The sequence below is a fragment of the Paralichthys olivaceus genome, chromosome 4, assembly GCF_024713975.1.
Source record: "Paralichthys olivaceus isolate ysfri-2021 chromosome 4, ASM2471397v2, whole genome shotgun sequence".
In the NCBI taxonomy this organism is placed as follows: Eukaryota; Metazoa; Chordata; class Actinopteri; order Pleuronectiformes; family Paralichthyidae; genus Paralichthys; species Paralichthys olivaceus.
In genome coordinates, this window is record NC_091096.1 from 25,224,527 (window position 1) to 25,245,901 (window position 21,375).

Here is a 21,375-nt window from a genome sequence, read left to right on the forward strand (position 1 = left end):
CCCCCCCTTCATGTGAATATACAGTTTTTAAATATAAAGGTTCCATTCTATGGTAAACTACAATTCATACAATTTAGATGAAACACACCAGTGAAAACATCACCAGGATTATTTTATATTCAATTTCTGCCAAAAATCCCTTTCACCTAAATCTTACACACTGAACCTTTAAGTATCATGCATGTACTTCATTTATTATACTATATATATTTTTATTTTGTTTAATATATTCATATAACAGACAGCAGTGACTGGTAGTCAAAAGCACTGTTTATTTAGGTTTTCTCAAACCACAAGCTGGTCTTCCTCTTCCTGTTCTTGCAGCTCTGCAGATGAGGGCACAGGCGTTTCACAGCTCCTGTAGGCACCAACCACATTAACCGTTACAATCGAACAAGCTCTTTTTACACTAACACAGCAAGAACAGCAAACCACAGCAAACCTGTGCCTTCTCCATACACATACACTTATTGGAATAGCTTGTTGTTCTGGGTTTTTGTCTCGTGACTTCCTGTTTTATTTTGAAAATTAACTCTCGTTAGTTTTTTTTGTTCTAGTTAAATATTTCATAGTAAGTAGTGGAGCCTCCGTTTTTTAGGAGTTCGTTTTCATTTGGTCTTTCTTAGAATTGAGTTTTGTTTTCCTCCTTAGGGAGTGTATTGAGTTTGTAGTTCTTAGCCTTTTTTGTTTTCCTCCAAGTGGAGTGATTTTTTTGTTTCTTACATTTCTCTTGGTTTTGTTGTCGTTTAGTTTTTCCCTCCGTCACGGAGTGGGCTTCTATTTATTGTGTCTGTTAATTTTGGATAACTCTTTATTTGATCTGATAGCTTCGTGTCATAGCCTGATTTTTTTGGGTCACTCTGAGGGGTCAAAGAGGGTTCTTAATAAAGTTTGAATTAACAGTCAGTCCTCTGCATCTGAGTCCTCCTTCTAGTCCAGTCCTGACACATAAAGATTTGAACTCTTTGTGCCCTTTGCCTAGGTGAGGCAATGATGCCTGTTCAAGTATTATTGTCTCTTTTATAATACCGTTTTGAGTTTCAAATGACAAGGCACACAGACATGTTGCAAACCAGACACACACACGTTTTCTGAATAACTCAAATGCTTTTATTAGAAGATTCTATGTAATCAACTGATAGAGGTGTTGGAGAAAAAAGTATTAAAAAAGGAGCATCTCTTAAACTAGAGTGGCACTCAGACAGCATTTACCTCTGCCAAGGCCCAACGGTTCCTTTATGAAACCACATTCAAATTCACTAGATTCTGATATGGATCTGCAAGAGAGAGAGGACAGAGAGACCAGGAACAGTTGTGTACTGTCGGGTTTTAGTGTAGTTGCTATAATAAAAACAATAAGAATGATAATTATGGATGTAAAGATATTATTAATGATAGCCGAAACAATTCATATAATAATAATAGTAATAATAATAATAATAATAATAATCATGATGATGATGATGATGATGACAATAACACCAACAATAATAATTATAATGATAATAATAATAATTATCATTATTATTATAATGAAATTATAATGTTATCTGAATCACAAAGTGACATGTGGTAAACTATCTACAGTAATCTTATCTTATGTAAGTAAACTCACCACATAAATGACACTGCTAAATAATATATAAAGTTGTTTATTTTAATGTAAAAAGTTCCAGCAAATTCAAGAACTTTTCTTCCCCTGATTTTGACCAAACAGGTAACAATGCAGTAGAAATGAAATACAGACAGCAATAACAAGCTTTCATCCAACCTGCATGAGACCCTGACAGAAGCAGACTTGTTTCATCCAGGCCTCTGCATTCATTTCCCAGCGCTCTGAAAATAATCCCAACTTGGAAACGATTGTGTGACCTTGCCATCCTGGAGGCTTTTCAAATTTGCACTAAAGCTCCTGAAATCTGTCTAAATAGGCACAACATCTGGACCGAGAAACATTCCTGTCCGGACAAGGACAAAATTAACCAAAAGGACGTCCCCATGTCCAAATGTGAGATTATAACACAGCTGTTGCAGGTTAAAGAATTAGACCACAGTTATGTGCTTATAGAAAGTGATTTAGTTAGGAGAGACGTAAAAAAGTACTTTTTTTTCTGGAGAAAAACATTCAGTGCCATTCTGTGAATGAAGAAATATTCTCAACTTCAAATACAACTGATGCTATAGCAACATAGTTATCAATGCTTACATCTTTAGGAAACACAATTGTTTACCATTACTTCTTGCTGTCTTAACACTGATTAATCCAAACCACTGAAGATGAGAGAGTAGCTCAGAGTCTGGCAGGTTGGCGGCTTGAGAAAAAATATTACTCCCTGACAAAAGTTCTATCGTGTTCTGGGTATAGCGCCTCCTACTACTGTGATACTGCATCGGACAAAACTTTAGATTGAAGCCACCCAAGAACATTCTTGATCAGAAGCCCAAAACCACCTCAACTGACTTTTGATTTAAAGCCAGGGTTCGTAATCCTGGAAAAGCTACAAGCGCAGGCTACACTTTGAAAATATGCCCCCAATACATCCCACCTCCTCCTCCGCCCTCTTGTCAAAGCTACACCCATATGAACATATATTGCCTGACAAAGACTGGAACCTATACATTTTCTTTTGTTTTTTGTAATTACTTTATTGCAATGATAATCTTATTTACTGGACGAAAATTAACAGGAAGCTCAAAACGAAATTAACAAGCCATCCAATCACAACAACAAAAAAGCATTAAAAAAAAGGTTGGGGGGCTGTTTACCTGTTTATTGCATGTTTTTGTATTTGTATTTTGTATTTTACTATGTCTATGTTAAGGGTATATTATATTCCATTTTATCATGAGGTCTCTTATTGCAAAAGTTCTCCATGTCCAAAATTTGTTCTATTGTTGATAGCCATGAAGTAAGTTTTGGTAGGTTTGGTTGTTTCCATATCCTTGTCACTTGCTTCATGGAAGCCACATTTTCTGTGACTCGCTTCTGGCTATCGTGTCTGCTTCAGCAAAAAAAGTCTTTCCGGCCGAAGACTATGGTAATTTGCAGTGAGATCAAGGGCAGGGTGCATGCAGGTAGACAGGTTGGTCAGTGACAGACAGGCACTCCGACCAATCATTTAACTTAGATGGTTCTGCGAGGGCCACAGACACATGTGGTATCTTCAGATGTGGCTCTGGTCAAAATCCAAACTTCAAAATAGGAAGTTCACAAAACAATGGGTTGACTCTTGCATCGACACGACTTTATTTATCGATGACAATCCAGAAACATGGAGAAGATTTCAGCGAATGAGTTAAAAAGAGCATCCATTACCAACCCTACCTTTAACACCGTCATAAGGAAATAAAATGAATCTGGATTCAATTAATCAATCAATCATCACAATTGGCCTCATAGGGCTTAAAATGGTTCAACATCCTTTGCACACAGAGTCACGTCTGAGAGATCCCTCTCCCTGGATGGACAGAAGTGCAATATATCATGTGTAACCGAGCATCAACATAATTACACAATTTACAACATTTACATTTATGGGTCAAACGTAAATGGAGAGTTGTCTCAATGTATTTATACAAAAGAAAAAGTCTGACAGAGATGAAGAGAGCAGCAATAACAATCGTAATGATAGAGGCATTGCCAGTGGTATATCTAGGTAATCTAGTTGTTATGGTAATCCCCCATCAGCTGCCACCATAGTCAAAGATCCAGCACAAGTACTCTGGGGAAGAAGTCAAGTCAGTAACATGATGAAGAGGAAAGAGAAGCTCCATGTGTCATGTCTCCCCCAGCAATCTAGTCCCACAGCAGCATGACCAAGAGCTGGTCCAAGACAAGCCTGCACCTGCTCTAACCATGAGCTTTATCACTCTTAAACATAGAGAGGGCGTCTGCCTCTGGCTCAGTGGGATCATGTGCTCCTGTGATGGTGTCATATCAGTAAGGGCTTTGTGAGGAAACTTCTGATTTTTACTGTAAGATTGAAAAGTGAAATTAAATCTTTTGGAGGTCTAGTCAAGAATGTCTAAAGGACTAAGAGATGCAGTGTTTGAGTTTAGTAAATTGGGAGGGCTTTTGCTTTGAAAGGCAGAGTCGGAAGTGTCTGTTGTCAGCAGTGTGGTCAGTTACATTCGGCTGGTGTCCTGCTCCAACTCACATCACTCCGGTAAAAAAGCCGAACCGGCGCACAGACGAGCTCACCGACGCACGGAGGATGACAGACCGAAGCCCGACAGTGTCGCTCGCTGTGTAGACGAGCTCCGCATCTTTTGTTCTCCGCGAGGAGCAACACATTTCAGCACCGGGAGAGGTGCGCGGACGCACCGGGGATGAGGATAGAAATCCCCCGGTGATCGGATTCCAGTCGCAGGCCACCGCCGTCATGCTCTCTTGGTGAATTCAGGACACGGTGGGGCAGAAACTGGAGGCGAGATGGGATTCCTGCACCAGCTCCATCTCCTGCTGTGGAAGAACATCTCCCTGAAGAGGAGGGGGCCGGTAAGACGTGCACACCACAGTGCGTGACATTGTTTTGAAAGAGGAGCAGAACAAGTGTGTGCGGCTGTGCGCGTGTCTGCGGGGCAGACGGGCGTGGGTTCAGCTGCTGCTGCTGCTGCTGCTGCTGCATTGCTCACTGTCCTTCTATCAGCACCTGCCTCTGACTGCAAATGTTTCCACCATCACACATTAGAATAACACTGCAGTGAGCTTAACACCCATGCAGCACGACGGTGCTGATGGTGCTGTTGGGAAAGCGGCAGCCTGTTCTCTGTGTGTGCCTCCTCTGTCAAACAGGTTGTTGTTGTAGCTATGGACCAACAACAGTTGTGTAACCTCAGTCTATGCTCGTTAGCCTCAGCTTTGAAGCGGCCTGTGCAGTGTGAGGTTTACATGCCCAGGATGCTGTGTCTGATTAGCTCTTTTTATTGTCTATCTTATATCCACAAGCTGCATCTGACAGGCCTGACTGATGTTGTTATTGTGGGATTGCAGGGTGAGGTGATGGCAATGATTTATAACGTCAAAACAATGTGTCACTGACACATGTCAACTAATGGGGTGCATATAAATAGCTCCATGAATATCACAAAATGGCCAAATTGTACTGGGGCAAAATGCTAAACCCCAAATTGCCCCTGATGGCTGTGTTGTCAGTGTGCGGTAAAGTGCGGCACATATGCACTGTTTGTGTGTGAATGGCAGAACTGTAAAGAACTTATAACAGTCATCAAAACTAGAAAAGCGCGAGATAAATACAGACCACATACATTTATGCGAACAGGAATATTACATAGAATGTTATGACATAGGATTTAGGTTATTATCAAAGAGGTTTATTAGATGACGTGCCCACTCTTCAGGTTTTTCCCTTTCCTTTAGTGTCACAGCTTTTTCGTTCATGTCAAAAGGTTTGCCAAGGGACAGAGGTATATGACATGATAAAGGTATGACACAGAATACACTGCTCATGAATTGGCTCATTCCTGGATTTTTGGAAGCATGTGTATCACCAGAGATAATTCCAGACATGCACTGAATTTAGGATAATCTCCTGAAATTATCGGGGCTGTTATGTGAGAAGACATTCTCAGGAGTTGCTCCTGCCAGCAGCCTAGAAAAACCTCCAGATAATGTGCCAGTGAGCCCATGCAAGAAATACAGCAGGGGATTATTTGAAACATTCACCCGGGGGCAAGTGGGTGTGTTGATGACGTTTCTAACATGCAATGGAGGCAAATTGAAAAAAAAAAAAAAAACGCCCCAAAAACAATACAATCCTCCCAGGACAAAAAAGAGGAGCCATACACTCAAATAGATTCAAAAACAGAACGTTTCAAACAGAGGCTTGAAAGAGGCACTGCAATGAACAATGTGAGACAAATAATATATATTTTCAAAAGTGTGGAGCCTAGTTCAAATGCATACATTTTTTGTGGCTTCCGTCCACATGTAAACTGGGTTTTCTAGAGTGACGAGATTCAGAAACGTTTCACTATTGCTGTCTCTCAACATATTGACACTTATAGGTATGAGTTCATAAGTTCGTACTCATGCAGTGCGCAATTACTCATAACAGTCAAATAGTTGAATATGAAACTGACTGTCAATCTCTCACTTTCAACATTCGCCACCTTGGCTAAATAACAGGGCAAAATAAAGAGTTTCAAGAGATTTAAAGAGATGCGCAATTCTTGGCATTAGGTTAACACAGTGGAAAAGTTGGACCTTCTGTCTTAGGAAGTTACAGAATACTTGGTCAATATAGGTCCCACCCAGGCTTGTCCTATCTCTATCCTCTCCTCCTCTCCTTGCTTCCTCATCTGAGCTGTCTCCTGTCCCTAATCCATGTTCCCTCCCTGTCTCTGGAGGTCAACAGACATTGATAATTATATGAGTCAATAGAGGCTGGTTACTCTTCAGTGACAATGCACCAACAGCGTGACTGCACCCATGTGAGTGTGACTCAATGCGTATGTTTGAGAGAATATCAGCACGTTGCTGCAGCCACATAGAAGTGTTTGCCATTAGAGGTAGTCATGTTCATTTAGTCAGCCAAAGTGTTTAGGAAGTGGTTTAGCAGTGCTTTGTGGCCTCTTCGAAGCCCTACGGTATGGTTTTTAATCAGCTGATGGGAACGTGTGGGAAAGGCTTAATAACAGTATTAAAAATTGGATGTACAGATTTATATTGCACATTAAAAACCACAGGAGTTGAACCAACGTGTTTTAGGTTTTAAATTTTGATTTTAAATTGTCGATAGTAGGAAAAGACCTAATGTGGGGCAGGAGACGACAACAGAGAAAGCTCGGTCCTGTTTTTGTCCCGAAATGTTTGTTTTAGAATTGACATTGAATTCCCTTTGTTTAGGTCTTATAAAGCATTTCATTTAATTCAATGCGCAAATTCCCAGATAGTGGTGTGTGTGCTGATTTTCAAAGGTTAAGTTGGATCTGTCCTCAGTCCATCAGTGCCTGATGCGTTTACTGCTATCTTGTCAGAGGGTAGAGTTTGGGGTTTTGTGTGTGGGGTGAGGATGGGGGGGTACAGCTATTTTTAGCCCATCTACCCTCAGACATCAAGCTCAGCAGAGGCGCTGGAGAGCCTCTGGTATAATAATAGTTCCAGCTGCCTCATCCCTGCCTATAGATTTATAATCATGCTGCCCTGGTTTATCCTCACTAAAGCTGCCCATAGGATTGATGATGAGAGCAGAATGATGGAGTCAGCACTTACCTGAGATACCATCCGTCTCCTGTGTTGGTCCCTCTGACAGAGACAAAATAATACATAGAGGAGCATCATGGCCCAGCTGCTGAAACATTTACTGTACCTAACAGAATTAAAACTGATTCAGTGAAAAGTTCTCAGGCACAAATCTGATTTACTTGCTTTCCTATAGTGTTTCCATTTGTAACCCTACTTGCTACTAATTAGATTCAGTCTGTTAGTAATGCATGCAGCACGCTGATATCTGGCTGCATTATAGCTAATAAACCCTGCCACCTCAATGGTAGTGATTGAGACATGGACCAAACAAAAAAGTCAAAGTGTATGTTGAAATAAAATTTCTCCAAGATGTTTTCTGTCTCTTTGATTACCAACCTTGTTTTCTCTGAGTGGTCATTACACAGGGGCAGTTAAACACACTGGTTTACTGTAGTCTTCACCTAGATTGATGCACCTGTAAAGCTGCAATCATTGTTGTGCTGAATGGAAAGAGGAGTGTAACTCAATATGGTCTGGAGTTAGTAACCACTGCGGCGCATCGACAAGAATGTAGGGATCATGGGAGGTTATCTTCTCTGATATTTATTGATAACAAAAGGAAAGTGTACTTGTGAGGTTCAACAGTAAAACACACAATACGCTAATGCACACCTGTTGGAGTGAGAAGTCATGTGCTCCTGCCTGCTAAGAACTGTGTGCTGGTCATAGGGTTGTGCACAGTGAAAGCAGTGTCTACCAATGTTATGCTGAATTCTGCCTGCCTGCCAAGGACAGTAAAAACTAAATATATATAGAGAGAGTGAGCTATGCACACAGCTGATCAATGATGCAACAGTACATCTTTTATGTCATTTTGAGAGGTATTTATATTATTATATTAACCCTCATACTAAAAAAAAATTATTGTTTTATTTTTTAACCACTCTAAGGCAACTGAAGACAAACATAGAACATGTCTTACTTTATCACGAGAGTGCAAGACCATAAAGAACATAAACTTTCATTTGGACACATGTTGGTGCCCACATGATAAAAGTGTAATATTCACTATCCTTATATCTCTGGTTTGGTCTTCACCATCGCTTTATAAAAAATATCTGTCTTTAGCTGCTCAATTCTTCACTATGTTCAGCAGCCATCTCTAGGTTTCCCCTGTCTGTGGCTGGGCAGGTCGAGTGCAGTGTGTTTTTAAGAGCTTTATTGCTGAAAACAGCTGCTTGCTGCTGCTCAAAATGGGGCTGATGGGATATCAGTTTATGGGGCATATAATCTAAACAATGAGCTAGAAGAGACTATGTCCTCTTCTGTGGGTAACCTATGTCAATACCATTTGGTAACCATGGTAACATTTGTCTGTCCTTAGTTTTTCTTGATAAAACAGAAAGTGATTAGTTAAAACAGCAATGTGTCGGGAATTTTAGGAGAGCCTTACTAAAAAGTATGTTGAGTTTAACTACATAGTAGCTGTCCTCTCTAATATTACCAAACTATTGGTAGATCATCTTTATTATATGAAGTTCAGTTGTTGTCTGGACTCTTAGTGTTGATAATCACATATTTCCTCATTAAGTCTTTTTGATCATGGAAGAGACATCATGTTAAGTGCAGCTAGACCTGCTGTCAGTGCCACAATTTGCTTGTGCTCATGGACACATGTAGTGCTGCTGGGGTGGGATGACATCACCAAACTTGAGAATGAGTCACCTGTCAAGTGGTATGAGTCAGTGTGAATATTAACCAGATCAGAACTGAAAAGCAACAATGAATTTTTTTTGGTGTGAACGCAGATTGACATTATTCCATTTACCACTAACAGCTTCATGTATTAATATAGTTTACTTTATTTCTGCAAAGTAGATGCAATATGGTGAAAGTGAGTCTGATCTCAAAACCAACGTAGCATGCAGTAACCAAACACACTGCTCGGCTGTACTGAACACTTAGTAAGTCTGATCTAGTGTGTCTTTCAATGATAGTTCTACATTGAGCTGGGTTAAAAACCAATGGCTGGGTAGCTAGAGAGAGAGCTGGGAGAGCGAATTTTAAAATGATGATAAAAAGAAATTAAACAGGAAAGAGATAAACCATTTTCCAAGGAGAAGAGCGAGAACGGGAGTGGGTAAGAGAAAGAGACAGAGAGAGCTTTTAGAGATGGAGGGGATGGAGGATAAAGTTGCTGACTGATAAGGGAGCGTTCAAATTTGTAGCAGAAGGTTAACTGACAGCCAAATGAATTATATATGCTATCTGCAAAGTCTAATAGACTAGCAGCTGGTTCACTGAGGCCTGGCACTGGAGACAGGAGAGGATATCTATAAATCCAGTGAGGTTAGCAGTATTCTGTGTATCACGGACTCTGATAGATGTAGTCTAAAACACTGAATCTGGAAGGGGTGGTTTCCTGTCCCAAGCCAAGATGTGCTTTGTTTAAAAACATTTCAGGATTTTAAGTTTAAATTCAAAAGCTCAGCCTTCCCTCCAAATCCTTCTAGACATACCCCTGCAACTCTACAGAGTTGTATATAACATAATGTGCAGGATATAGACATCATACTTTATGTCTAAAAATAAATTTAATCTAGATAATAATGTTTTGGCCTTGGTTCAAATGTTATCACTGTATTTGACATTATCAATATTTGCTATTCAATATCTGGTCATTCACATTTTACCATCTCAATCAAAGGTCTAATGTGTCTAAATATAGTAAAAAATATTTCTATAATCTAGACAGAAAGGTGGCAGCGGCACATAAACAAATGCAATCTTATACTGTGATAAAAGCGTTGCATACAGTTGCCTTTTTTCAGACTCAGAGCAACATTTAGAGTCGTGTTTGTGTCACAGTTAGAGATCTAATAAATACAAATCAAATGTTATATCCTTTTCGCTCTGGTTTGGTCTCCACCAACTACTAAGAAAAATGTCTGTCTCTTTAGCAGATAATGCTCCTATCGCCAGATGTTGCCTCGAACTATGTCTGTGTGCTGTTGGTGCTGAGCAGGTGGGTTTGTCAGATTTTTATTTTTATTGAAAGCAGCTGTCTGCTGCTGGTGGTCGATGAGATCACAGTTTATGGACCATAAATTCAAACCAATAAGCCAAAAGTGACTAATCACTCTGTAAAGCTGGGGGAACTGCAGAGTTGGTGATAACAAACAATTGTCTGACACTCAAATTACAGAGAGGACATGAGCGAGATAAGCTTTCCACAAATTCCACAAATGGGGACCAAGTCATTTCCTTGCCATTTCCATCAATGCTAACATGAGGCAGGTTTCCAGTGAGAAAGAATCAGACTCCAGTAGTGAAGCATAGAGCAATCGCCTGAGTCGTGAGTTTGTCTCTTGAAGAGTGACTAAGGACCCAGTACTGACGCATCATCTTCGACACTGAAGATTCATATTGGGCTACAACCTAAATGCGATGAAAATGAGTAGACAAATTAGATTATGGTTGTAATTTTCAATCCTAACTGCATTATACATTCTCAGTTTTAGCTTTATCCATACTACAAATGACAGAAAAATGATAACATGCATAATTCTCTTCCTGTTTCTCAATGTTTTTGTTTTGAAAAACAGACAGGTAAGTGTTTCTGAGTTGACACAAAGACTATCTGAAGAAAGTGGTGTTTCAGAGACTGATCAGACTGTGCCAGGGACATTTCACTAAGTCAACCTCTTTGGACTGCGTCCCAGAAGAAAACCATTACTCTTTACTGATGTACATTTTATAATTTGTTGAGAACAAAATTACATATTAATGATCAATCAACCCTAGGGCTGGATTCAAAACTACACTGAAAATCATCGTCTACATTTTTAATCACAGGCTGATCCAAGTCCTGGTTTTATATGCTGATGAACAAGTGTTCACTTAATTTTTTGGAGCCGTGTATATCCTGTCTTGAATCCAACAGAACACTGGAGTATTTTAAAGGTGAAGGTATAGAACAAAAAATACCTAGAGCAGCAGAAAGCAATCATGATTACTTTCCAGTTTCCAGCACTTTGTTTTTGTTAGTACCTTTAATTAACGGACACTTTTTGTTTTCTAACTTGGCTCCTGCATTTTTGGGTCCACCTGCACACCTCACAAGGCTTCATAACATCACAACTAAAAATCTAAAAACAAAATAAATGACAACAACAGCAGAGCATGATATGTATATATATATATATATATATATATATATATATATATATATATATATATATATATATATATATATATATATACTGTATGTATATATAATAGCTCCACTCACTCAGGACTCCCATGGCTTCAAATTGATCAACACAAGTCAGACTTACAAGTAAATGCCAGAGGCGAACAAATAATCCAAATTGAGAGACATTGAGAGACATTTTTCATGTGACTTTAACTGTGGAAGGGTAATTTACAAACTCTGAAAACGGATTAATTATATGTGACTTTAATTTAAAGGCTTTTATTGTTATGTATCCAACTTGGATACATCTTGCTCAGTGTCACCAAGTAGGCTATTGTAAAGATAATTTCTGAATGTTGTGATTTTCTTTTTTGTGTTATGATTTACAGAGAACTTGACTATAAACAGTAGGTTCCTCTGGCTCTTAATCTTGGAGAGACTGTATCTCTGTATCTTGTCTAATCTCTGAGGAGGACTGTATTCAAGGACAAAATGTAGGAACTGCTAACGTGTTAATATGTATATGTGGGGGTAGGGGGGCAGGTTGGTGGCTATAAATACACTTTGTCCCAGGGAGGACTGAACGGTACAGGTAGGACCAGACTTGATCTTGTGTATTGTCCCTTCTATTGCATAATACAATTTCCTCCTTTATTCATGGGCAGCTTGATAAAGCAAATTCCACACAATCCAAGCAACAAAAAGCCCTTTTTGGTTTAGGCATTGTACAACTGCTGGCAGACAGTCCTTCAGTACCCTTGGCTGACAGTCTGTGCCAGACAGTGTGAGGCAGCAAAGTGACACTTAGAAACACATTACAGTAATGTGATCACTTTTGTCAGTCATGACTTTAGTGAACAATTAGAAATAAAATAATTACTTGATTGCTTCTAATCCCAGTAAAGATCTGGTTGCTTTGACATTATTGGAGACTGGTGGGTTTGATTAAGGGTTAATCAGTTTGGTCTCTATGATGACTGATCTGGAACCAGGGGTTTAGAGAGACAATTCTAAAGTTGTCTTATTTGAATGTTGTGTGTTCTTGGCTGGGCGGATGTGGTAGATGTTACCTTTAGCTACTTTCGTGAGTTTCCTTTTTTTAAGAGCGTGAGAGTGTTTAACCCATAAAGTCAGGACTTGTGGAGTTATTTTCTGTTTCTCTGTGTTAAATAATGGTGATGCATGTGGGTGTGGAATATTTGGAGTTATTTAAAAGCACCTGTGACAGAGGTGACAGCTAAAAAAACAAAAGTAAACTGTAGTATAACCCATTAACTTTGCTGAGAAATTAACTATAGTTTTCAAGTAACGTATCCAACCCTGGTGCCAGTGGTTTTTAGCTGTGTCAGACAGGCAGCAGCAGCAGCAGTGGATGATGCTGGAAAAAGAGGTTCAGACAGCCTATGAATTATTGAGAGCTTCTTCCTTCCTCCAGGGGAAATGCTCCTGAGACGGAAAGATAGACTTAGATTAAATCTACAGATGAGAAAGAGAGAACATAACACAAGAGATAGAAAGAAAAGGCGAGAAGGCCTCAACATGCCAACAAGGCATTGATTGGTTCATCTGTCGAAATAACATGGAGTAGGCTGGAGGGAAGTTAATAAGGAGTATATGGATGCCTCCTACTGAATGAGACTTCAAGTGGATCGTATTATAGTGAAATGAAAAGGTGAACCTCAAGGACTGTAACTTAAGAAAAAAATAAGTCAAATGACAAGAAGAGCAAAATAAATAAATTGGCATGGCTGGTATGTAGGGCGCCATAATATTAGGTAATTTCAATTCATCACAGAAATATCAGCAAATATACATTATCTCCTGTTAATCTCCTTTTTTGAATTTCCACCCATTTGACATCTAAATGCAAAGGCATATAACAGAAGAACTATAACATCATAATGAATTTATGAAACCCTATTTGAAACCCCCGAACCTATATTTCCACTTCAGTAGGGCTTTATTGATGTGTGAAACAGATATTTACATTTGTATAAAAGAAATATCTCAATAACTGTACATAAACTCAATATTTGCAGAGACATTGTCAATGTCTGGTCATTCACAATTTGCTGTCTTGAATAAAAGGTCTAAAGTGTTTAAATATAGTAAAAATTGTAACAATTACCATACAATCAATTCAGGGATTGAATCATGAATAAATGAATCTACTGAATCAAAAGAGGTATAGCATTTCCTTATTGACAGAACTGGATAAAAAATATGTGCTAATGTGGTATTGGTGTGTGTGATGTCTGCATTAGTGACTTGAAGTCCAATATTCTCTCTCTCTCTTTTAGCTGTGCTTTGGTCTCCGCCCTAAGCTTTGTATAAAGATGGATGACATGACAGCTTTGAAAACTAAAGCTAAATCATCTGGATTGCCCCTGGTGGTATATGTCATAAACCCTGCCTCCACCATGTCACCAGATGGGACATAGACTAAAATAGAAATTCAAAGAGGTCAAATAAGTTTTTCCCAAAGATGGATTGTTGTTATTCTTATCACACTGATGTATATTAAATTTACCTTGATACCATGACTCCATTTCACGATCACCACTGTGCAGATTCCTGCTCCAACTGATGTCACACAAGAATACAGCACCTGCATTCAAGATATTTTGGCTTCATTTTAGTACAGTGGGAAGAAGTGGAAAGGCCTCATCATTATATACACTTTATGGTCTCCACCAACACCTTGCTTTTGAGTTGCTAAATTCTCCATTGTTCCCCAGCAAGTCTTTACCTTTGACTGATAAACGAAAAATGCCCCAATGAGATCACTGAGTGAACCAAAGTATTATTTTTGTTACTTCTATCATTTTTATAAATTATGAGAGTAATAATTCTGTGTAGCTTCATCACTACAACCATCACTTATACACTGACACATTATTTAAACATTTTCATTTAATATATTGATACTAGATTGTGCTACTTTATATGAAGCTAAATGGCACTTGTCCCACTCTGCAATATTAAAACCAAAATTAAATATTTTCTGCATAAATCCGGAATTTAACCAACTTGGAATATCTATTTGTAGAAAAACAAATTGCACAAGCTTTGTGAACTACATGGATGATGTGGTTTATGTTTGGCTGTTTACAGTGAGAAACAGTCATCTCCTCTTTCAGTCTAATTCAAGAGAAATGTTTGTCTCTATTTCCCTCTCAATCCACCCTACTGTTCCAACAATTTAAATCTGAAAATAGCATCCCCCCAGTCTCAGCGGAGATACAAAGAGAATACGTTTTTGAAAAGAGACTACAGCACTGTCCATTCTATAAACTAATGATTCTTGTTTGTCTCCCTCTTTATCTGAACCGATATTTAGCCGCTGAGAAGAGCACAGCAACACTGCACCTCTATGGTTACAACAAAAATATTTAAGTTGTGTGACTTAAATTCATCCCCTAGTAACAGAATATCTAGTGCTGTACAAACCTGAGACATCTTAGGGAGGAGAATGAACTTCCAAATGGCTTAAATTGTAGCATGATAGCAGTTTGGTGCTACATAATGACAAGGGCCATGAAAAAACAAGGCTTGTATATTCCATAGCCCCCCATGTTATCTCGTACTGTTCTGTATGCAATGAAATGGCACAAAATGATTTCAGCTGCCAAGTTTCCATTGGATCGTAAATAGTTTTGATACTTGCACATGGATAATAGTTACTATTCTGCTTTATTCAATTCAATTCAATTTTATTTGTATAGCGCCAAATCATAATATACACTATCCTCAGGCTCTTTACATAGAAGGTCAAGACCTTAAAATCTTATTAATATAGAGAAACCCAACAGTTCCCACAATGAGCAGCACTTTGGCGACTGTGGAGAGAAAAACTCCCTCATTAACAGAGAGAAACCTCTAGAACCAGACTCAATGTGGGCGGACACCTGCCTCGACTGGTTGGCTCTAAGTGTCGAGAACAAAAATGCTTGATTAGATGACTACATCCTCCATGAGATTTGATCAGTATTAGTAAGATATAAAGCAAATGAGGATATTTACTAAGAATGTCCAGCCTCTCTCAAGGCACGGTGATAGTATAGCTCATATAGTCCTATAGTAGAATAGTTGTCAACCCCACTGCTGGGTTTAACATTAGCCACTTGTTTTGTTTTGCTCATGTCCTCATCACTGCTGGATGAGGTACACTCATTGGACCCTTGGACTGTCCAAGCTCCCCAAAAATTTGCTCCTAAAGCTTTCTCAATAAAATTGGTGGAGGAGAACTTTAAGGCTTTTAACTCCATGTTCCAGGCAAATCCATCTCTATCAAATGATTTCACACCTCGTGGTTTACGTCCACCACCAACATTTGGAACCTGTTTGGATGGTAATGTGACCTTTATACAACAATTTGGCAAGTGTTAGGGTCATGTTCGGTAAGGATAACATTGACACAGTGGACTTGAAATTGCATTCTGTCACAGATGTATAATTAACTTTCTTAAGGTGCTTATATATCTAAACCCCAGTTTTTGTTCTCTGATGTCTCAAAAAGCCCACAAAGAAATACCACATCACAAGCAGTATTAGTTGAGACTAACTGGACATCATGTCTCAGATTACTAGTTGGAATGATAACAAAACACTGAAAACAGGTTAATGCAGGTATTAAGTAGGTAATAGTCACAAACTTTTTCAATTGTAAACTTTGCATATATATTAAAAAAGACTATACTTTGCCTTTATAGATTGGGGGATGGCTTTCTCAACATTGTCAACACATGGCTGTAACAGTTTCGCTTTTGAATTGATGCAAAATCATTTATTTATTCCTACACTTCCTGTGGTTGGTCTGCGATTTGTTTTTTTCATTCATTCATCATTCATTCATCATCCTCAACTAGGAAGATTAATGTTTGACAAAAATCAATGTGTGTGTGTGTGTGTGTGTCTCCTGAGAGAGGACACAGCAACATTTGTACCTGTCGTTTAGACTTTTAAGTATCCTGTTATGATTTACATCACAGAGGAGCCTCATTTATTCTGCTTAACATACAACATAACTTCCTCACATTATTACTGTATTGTATTGGGCTTTTGCTAATCCAGGCAACAGACTGAGTGTCCTTTAGCTCCATTATTGGAGGGCAAGTTCATATTCATCAGCTCTAAACTCCTAAGCCAAATGAAATTTTGCAGCAGCGGCTATAATTTGGACATTCTCCATAAATGGGCCATGTTTAAGTGCCCCTTTAAAAGACAAGCGTGATTAGAGGGAGAGGCTGCGTCGTGTGGCAGGAAGACTCCGGATGACACATCCATCTGGAGGGAGTGAGTTCCTCCCACAGAGGGGAGAGGAGGGGGAGAAGTGAAGGGCTTTTAGTCTGGGTTCAGACCGTACTGCAGCATGGATTACAGCAGGTTGTTATGGATGTTGTGGAGCTCTGTGAGGACTGAACTGAAGTGTGAAGGTTGATGGTTGCTTGGTAGTGGTACTACTCAAGTGAGCCATTTTTCGATTTCGCCATAGTTTTGCTCCTCCTGCAGCACTGTTAGTCATGTTTGCTCAACTTTATCTTTTTTATTTTAAGTCTAGTTTTCAGTGGAAGATCAGCGTCTCTTCACACAAAGCGGTGGCCATTTTACATGTGTGACAGTGCAGCCCTTATCTTAATCAACCTGTGTAATGCTTCACACTTCAACAAGCATGTAGTAACTACTCTTACGCTCTCTCTGTTTTTCTAACTCACAGATCTTGACTGTAGTTATTGAGATGAGCTGAATCCAGTTGTGTGTACATATTGTGTTCGACAGACTAATCATTTTTTCTTCTGTATATGTTAATTTCATTCGATCAGTCTTGCAGTGTCGCCAATAGTTCAAGCAAGATGTTCATAAGACACAGGAATGACATTTCAACAATGGCAGAAGTTTTTGGACAACGTCTACAGCCATCTGATACGTTGTTCAGGCAAAGGGACCAACTGAGACTTTTGCCCCTTTCTTGAGAGATAACCTCCTCCACTATAAACACGATTGTTGTTGTCAGAAACTCTGAATTTTGCACTGCGGGCAGTGACAGATACATAGTTTTGAAAAAGACAATCTCTTGACGTATGTAAATGCAGACAACCGGATTTCTTTTTTCTGAAGTTACTGTAATTATTATTATTATTTAGAGTTACCAGACCCATTCCGCAATTAATATATTATTATTTACATTGAGGTCTTGTCATAACAACTAGCAGTTGGCCCCAGAGCTAGGTAGTTAGCATCAGCAAGTAAACAGGAGAGTTGTTAGTTTGTTCAAATGGTGGCTTATGACAGTCACAGTAAATAAATGGTGCTGAAGGACTGGTAACAGTGTGAATCTATATTAACTCCCTGGCCAAGATGACATAGGTCATTCAGAATAAATCCACCAGTGCTTCTGTTGTAATTTATTTCATTAGAACAGCCCTGCTGAAAATAAACCTAGAGTCTGACTGACACAAGATGTTTATTATTTTTGGAAAAATTACTCATGATACAACTAATCTCTAGAAATGTATGCCTCAACATCAACGTCAAAGTGTACCCAAGTATCCTGATGGTATTAAAATGGGAGACAAGCATATAGACTCTATAAACAGTGATTGTGTATTTGGCTCTGAGCAGGTGACCTATACCTTCTTCTGCATATATAGCAGATCACTGCTTTTTTTAACATCTCCCTTGTGATACACAAACCACTGCCAGACAATGGATCCAGTGCTGTTCCGGAATCAATTTGTCCACCTCCATCTTGTATTACCTTTTCTAAAGGTACACATACAAACTTTGCTTTGGTGCCTCACTTCTTTTGCTCTCTCCAGGCTCTTTTCCAGTTCCCTCCAGACAAAAAAGCACTACGTCGCTCACACTGTCTCAGGAGAGTGGTCTGAATGAACAGCGGCCTCAGGGTTTTCATGAAGGTAACTGTTGAGGAAGACATCTGTTCTACCTGATAGTAAGGTCACCTGTAACGGATTACATTCTCTCTTTCATTACTGTGTCGATAAAGAAAGTCAAAGAGGTTTCAGAGAAAAATATGTTCTCAACTTGCATTAGGCCCAATAACCTCTGCATTCAAACGCCCCACCACCTCGGTCGAGACTTATATACAGTTGTACAATATTTCAAACAACAAATCCCATCAGTTATATTATCCGCAGCAGATCATATCATAAAAAAGCTTGCGTTAGCAGCCGAGCTGACATTTGAAATGAGTGATCTGTGAGATGTTTAGAAGAGACAGAACATTACGTGAGTATTTCATCATTTGATTTTCCAGTCAAGTACAGCTTGTAAAATGTGTTTACTTTGGAGACTATTTTCAGTTGTGTAGTTTCACAGTCCTTGCCAAGATATTTAAATCCTTATTTAAGGAGCGGTATCTCTATTTCTACAAATAATGTCAAACTAAATATCAGCAATTTATAACACCACATTTTTCAAAAGGGCATCATGATCCTGTTTGGTTTTACACTCTTCTCATGCAGCTCTGTTTTAGTTAAACAAACATAACCTCTGAAAAAAAATCTTATGAAAGCAGTTTGCAGTTTTGATGGTGAGGACACTTGCAGCGTTTAATTTTGTTGCTAATATTGTGAGGACTTCATTTTCCCTATGTGGCTCTTCTTCAGCTTGTCATTTCTCCTCATTTATCTCTTCATTCTCCTGGTGCAAACAACATTTGTTCATTTTTTCACCAAGGAATCTATGACAAAGAGTCTTGAAAGGCCAAGACTGAATATGTCAGTGTCAGTCAACTCTCCACAAAATATTTGTACGCTGCTCAAACTTCCTCATAGATGTAAGCCTTAAACTGACCTTTGTGTGCGTGTGTGTGAGACAGTGTGCCATATTCAACCTCCCACCCACCCTGCCCACACTGACTCTGTAAGTCTCAAACACTGTGTGCTTTGTGGTTCCAAATGTTTTTAATGGCGTCACTGGTGTGCAACACATGATCACAGTCTCTAGTTGATGAATAATAATGATTCTACAGTCAGCAGAGGCTGTGTGCGTGTGTGTGTGTGTGTGTGTGTGTGTGTGTGTGTGTGTGTGGTTGCCCGGCTTTACCATGCTTGCATGTTGGCAAAGTAGTATGTGAATGATTGCTAATAGACAGTCTCTGTTTGTGAGTGAGTGAAATGGAAATAACCTGATTATGGAATAAGCAAAAATCCTACACAAATTTGAATTTGAATGGCTATAAAAGCACAGCGATCTCTCCTATTGGGTTAGTCAAATAGTTCTTAGCTCTATAGTAACAACATTTCTTGCAGTTTTAAGGATATAGTGGCATCTACTTGTGAAGTTGCATATTGCATCCATCTGAATACCCCTCCCCTTTTCCAGGCTTAAAGGAGAACCTTCAGTGATCCTAAAGTCCCATAACAATGTGCATTGCACTATAGAGCCATTGTAGGGTTGGTCTGTCATGGGCTGCTGTAGAAACATGGCAGTACACACAGCATGTAGTATCTGCTCCACAGGAAGTAAAAGGCTCATTCTAAAGTGACAAAAAAACTCTTTGAGCTTCATGGGATTATTACAGACCAATCAAAACATCAATAGGAATATAATTTTAGAACTACATACAAATACAGGTGTCAGAGACTGCCGGTACAGACTGGGATCAAGGTTCTCAGTAGTAGATACAACATCCTACAAACATTATTGAAATGACTGGACTGAAACTGTTGTGGGGCCAGTAAACACTGGACTGCAGCGAAAACACGAACCTACGATTGTTTAAATGTTAGTTAAATATGAATGCCTTAATATAAGACTTAAAACTTATCTGGGTAATACTGTATCTGTAAACTCTAAAGGTTATTTGGCTGGTATTTCAATATATCAGATATTGAATCAACATTTCTTGCGTGTCTTATTTTCAGGTTATGAGTGTTTACTTATTTGTAGCTTTAGTTACTTGCAAATGCTGAAAGTTGATCATGATTATATTGGATGAGGGATGTGATGAAATGCTATTGAAGGTGTGTATAACTGCCTTGAGGATAATAGGGTTAGGGTGGTGAACATGTTCCAAAAGCCCAAGAACTCATTAAATAAAATGTTTTTTGTCATTTTAGGGTGTTCTTATCATGCTGATGTGTGTTCTAGTGCTCACGTTTCTCATAAGTAGGTTTCGATGTGGGGTGAAACATCATGATTGACAGCTGAGACTGACGTTGATACCACAGCATCACCTCCCAACTGCTGCTGTGCAGAATCTGTCTGTAAATGTGGCAGATGGCAGCCTTTGTATATCCAGGATATTTTGGTCGAATTTCTGGATAGTAGAGGGGAGTGGACACGCGTCGTCCATCTTTATATACAATCTACGGTTCGTGACCTGAAAATATGTTTTGATGCATAAATCAACTGAACAGACTAGGGCACCATCCCTCCTTGTGGATGTCCTTCTTTTTACCACTCTGCTGTATCACACTGCTCTGATGACTCACAAAGAGGGCATGTTCTCTACACCAGTTTCCAGTCGGGGGGGGGGGGGTATTACATTGTCAGTCTTCATTATTTGTTTCAGTTATAAAGTTATTTTACTTAATTTTGTGAGTGTGACATCACTACATAATCCAGTGGTCCAAGTAACAAGAGCAGTCAGACACTCTAGCTGCTTTCAGGCATGCACTGAACTCCAGTTACTCTGGAGGAGGTGAATATGTGAATGCAAATGTGTGAGTGAGAGCCTCTGCAGTTTCTGCTGAAAGAAACAAAACATAAAGAAATGAAATATGTCAGGATAAAAAAGTGGAGCCATATATGTAGAAGATCTTTTGTGGTGATAAGAGCCAACACCGGTGTCAATGTGCTATAAACAAAAACAAGTGATATCTGCAGTGGAATTAATACATTACACGTATCTGCTGGTGCATTGTGCATGTGCGAAAGGCAAACTGCAGAGACAGTCCAGACCCAATTTTCCAGAGATCCTCAACAGGACATGTCTGAAAATGGCTTC

At 39.1% G+C, this 21,375-nt stretch overlaps 1 protein-coding gene across 2 annotated transcripts in view; it reads left to right on the forward strand.

Annotated features, from left to right (window-relative positions):
* Positions 1-3,946: 3,946 nt before the first annotated feature.
* abca2 (ATP-binding cassette, sub-family A (ABC1), member 2) overlaps positions 3,947-21,375 on the forward strand; it is a 64,782-nt gene continuing 47,353 nt past the window's right edge. For both annotated transcript variants that reach the window (XM_020102392.2, XM_069524371.1), the window contains exon 1: positions 3,947-4,498. In XM_020102392.2, the coding sequence (XP_019957951.2) occupies positions 4,433-4,498 (66 nt within the window). In that variant the 5' untranslated portion in view covers positions 3,947-4,432. The remainder of the gene's footprint in view (positions 4,499-21,375) is intronic.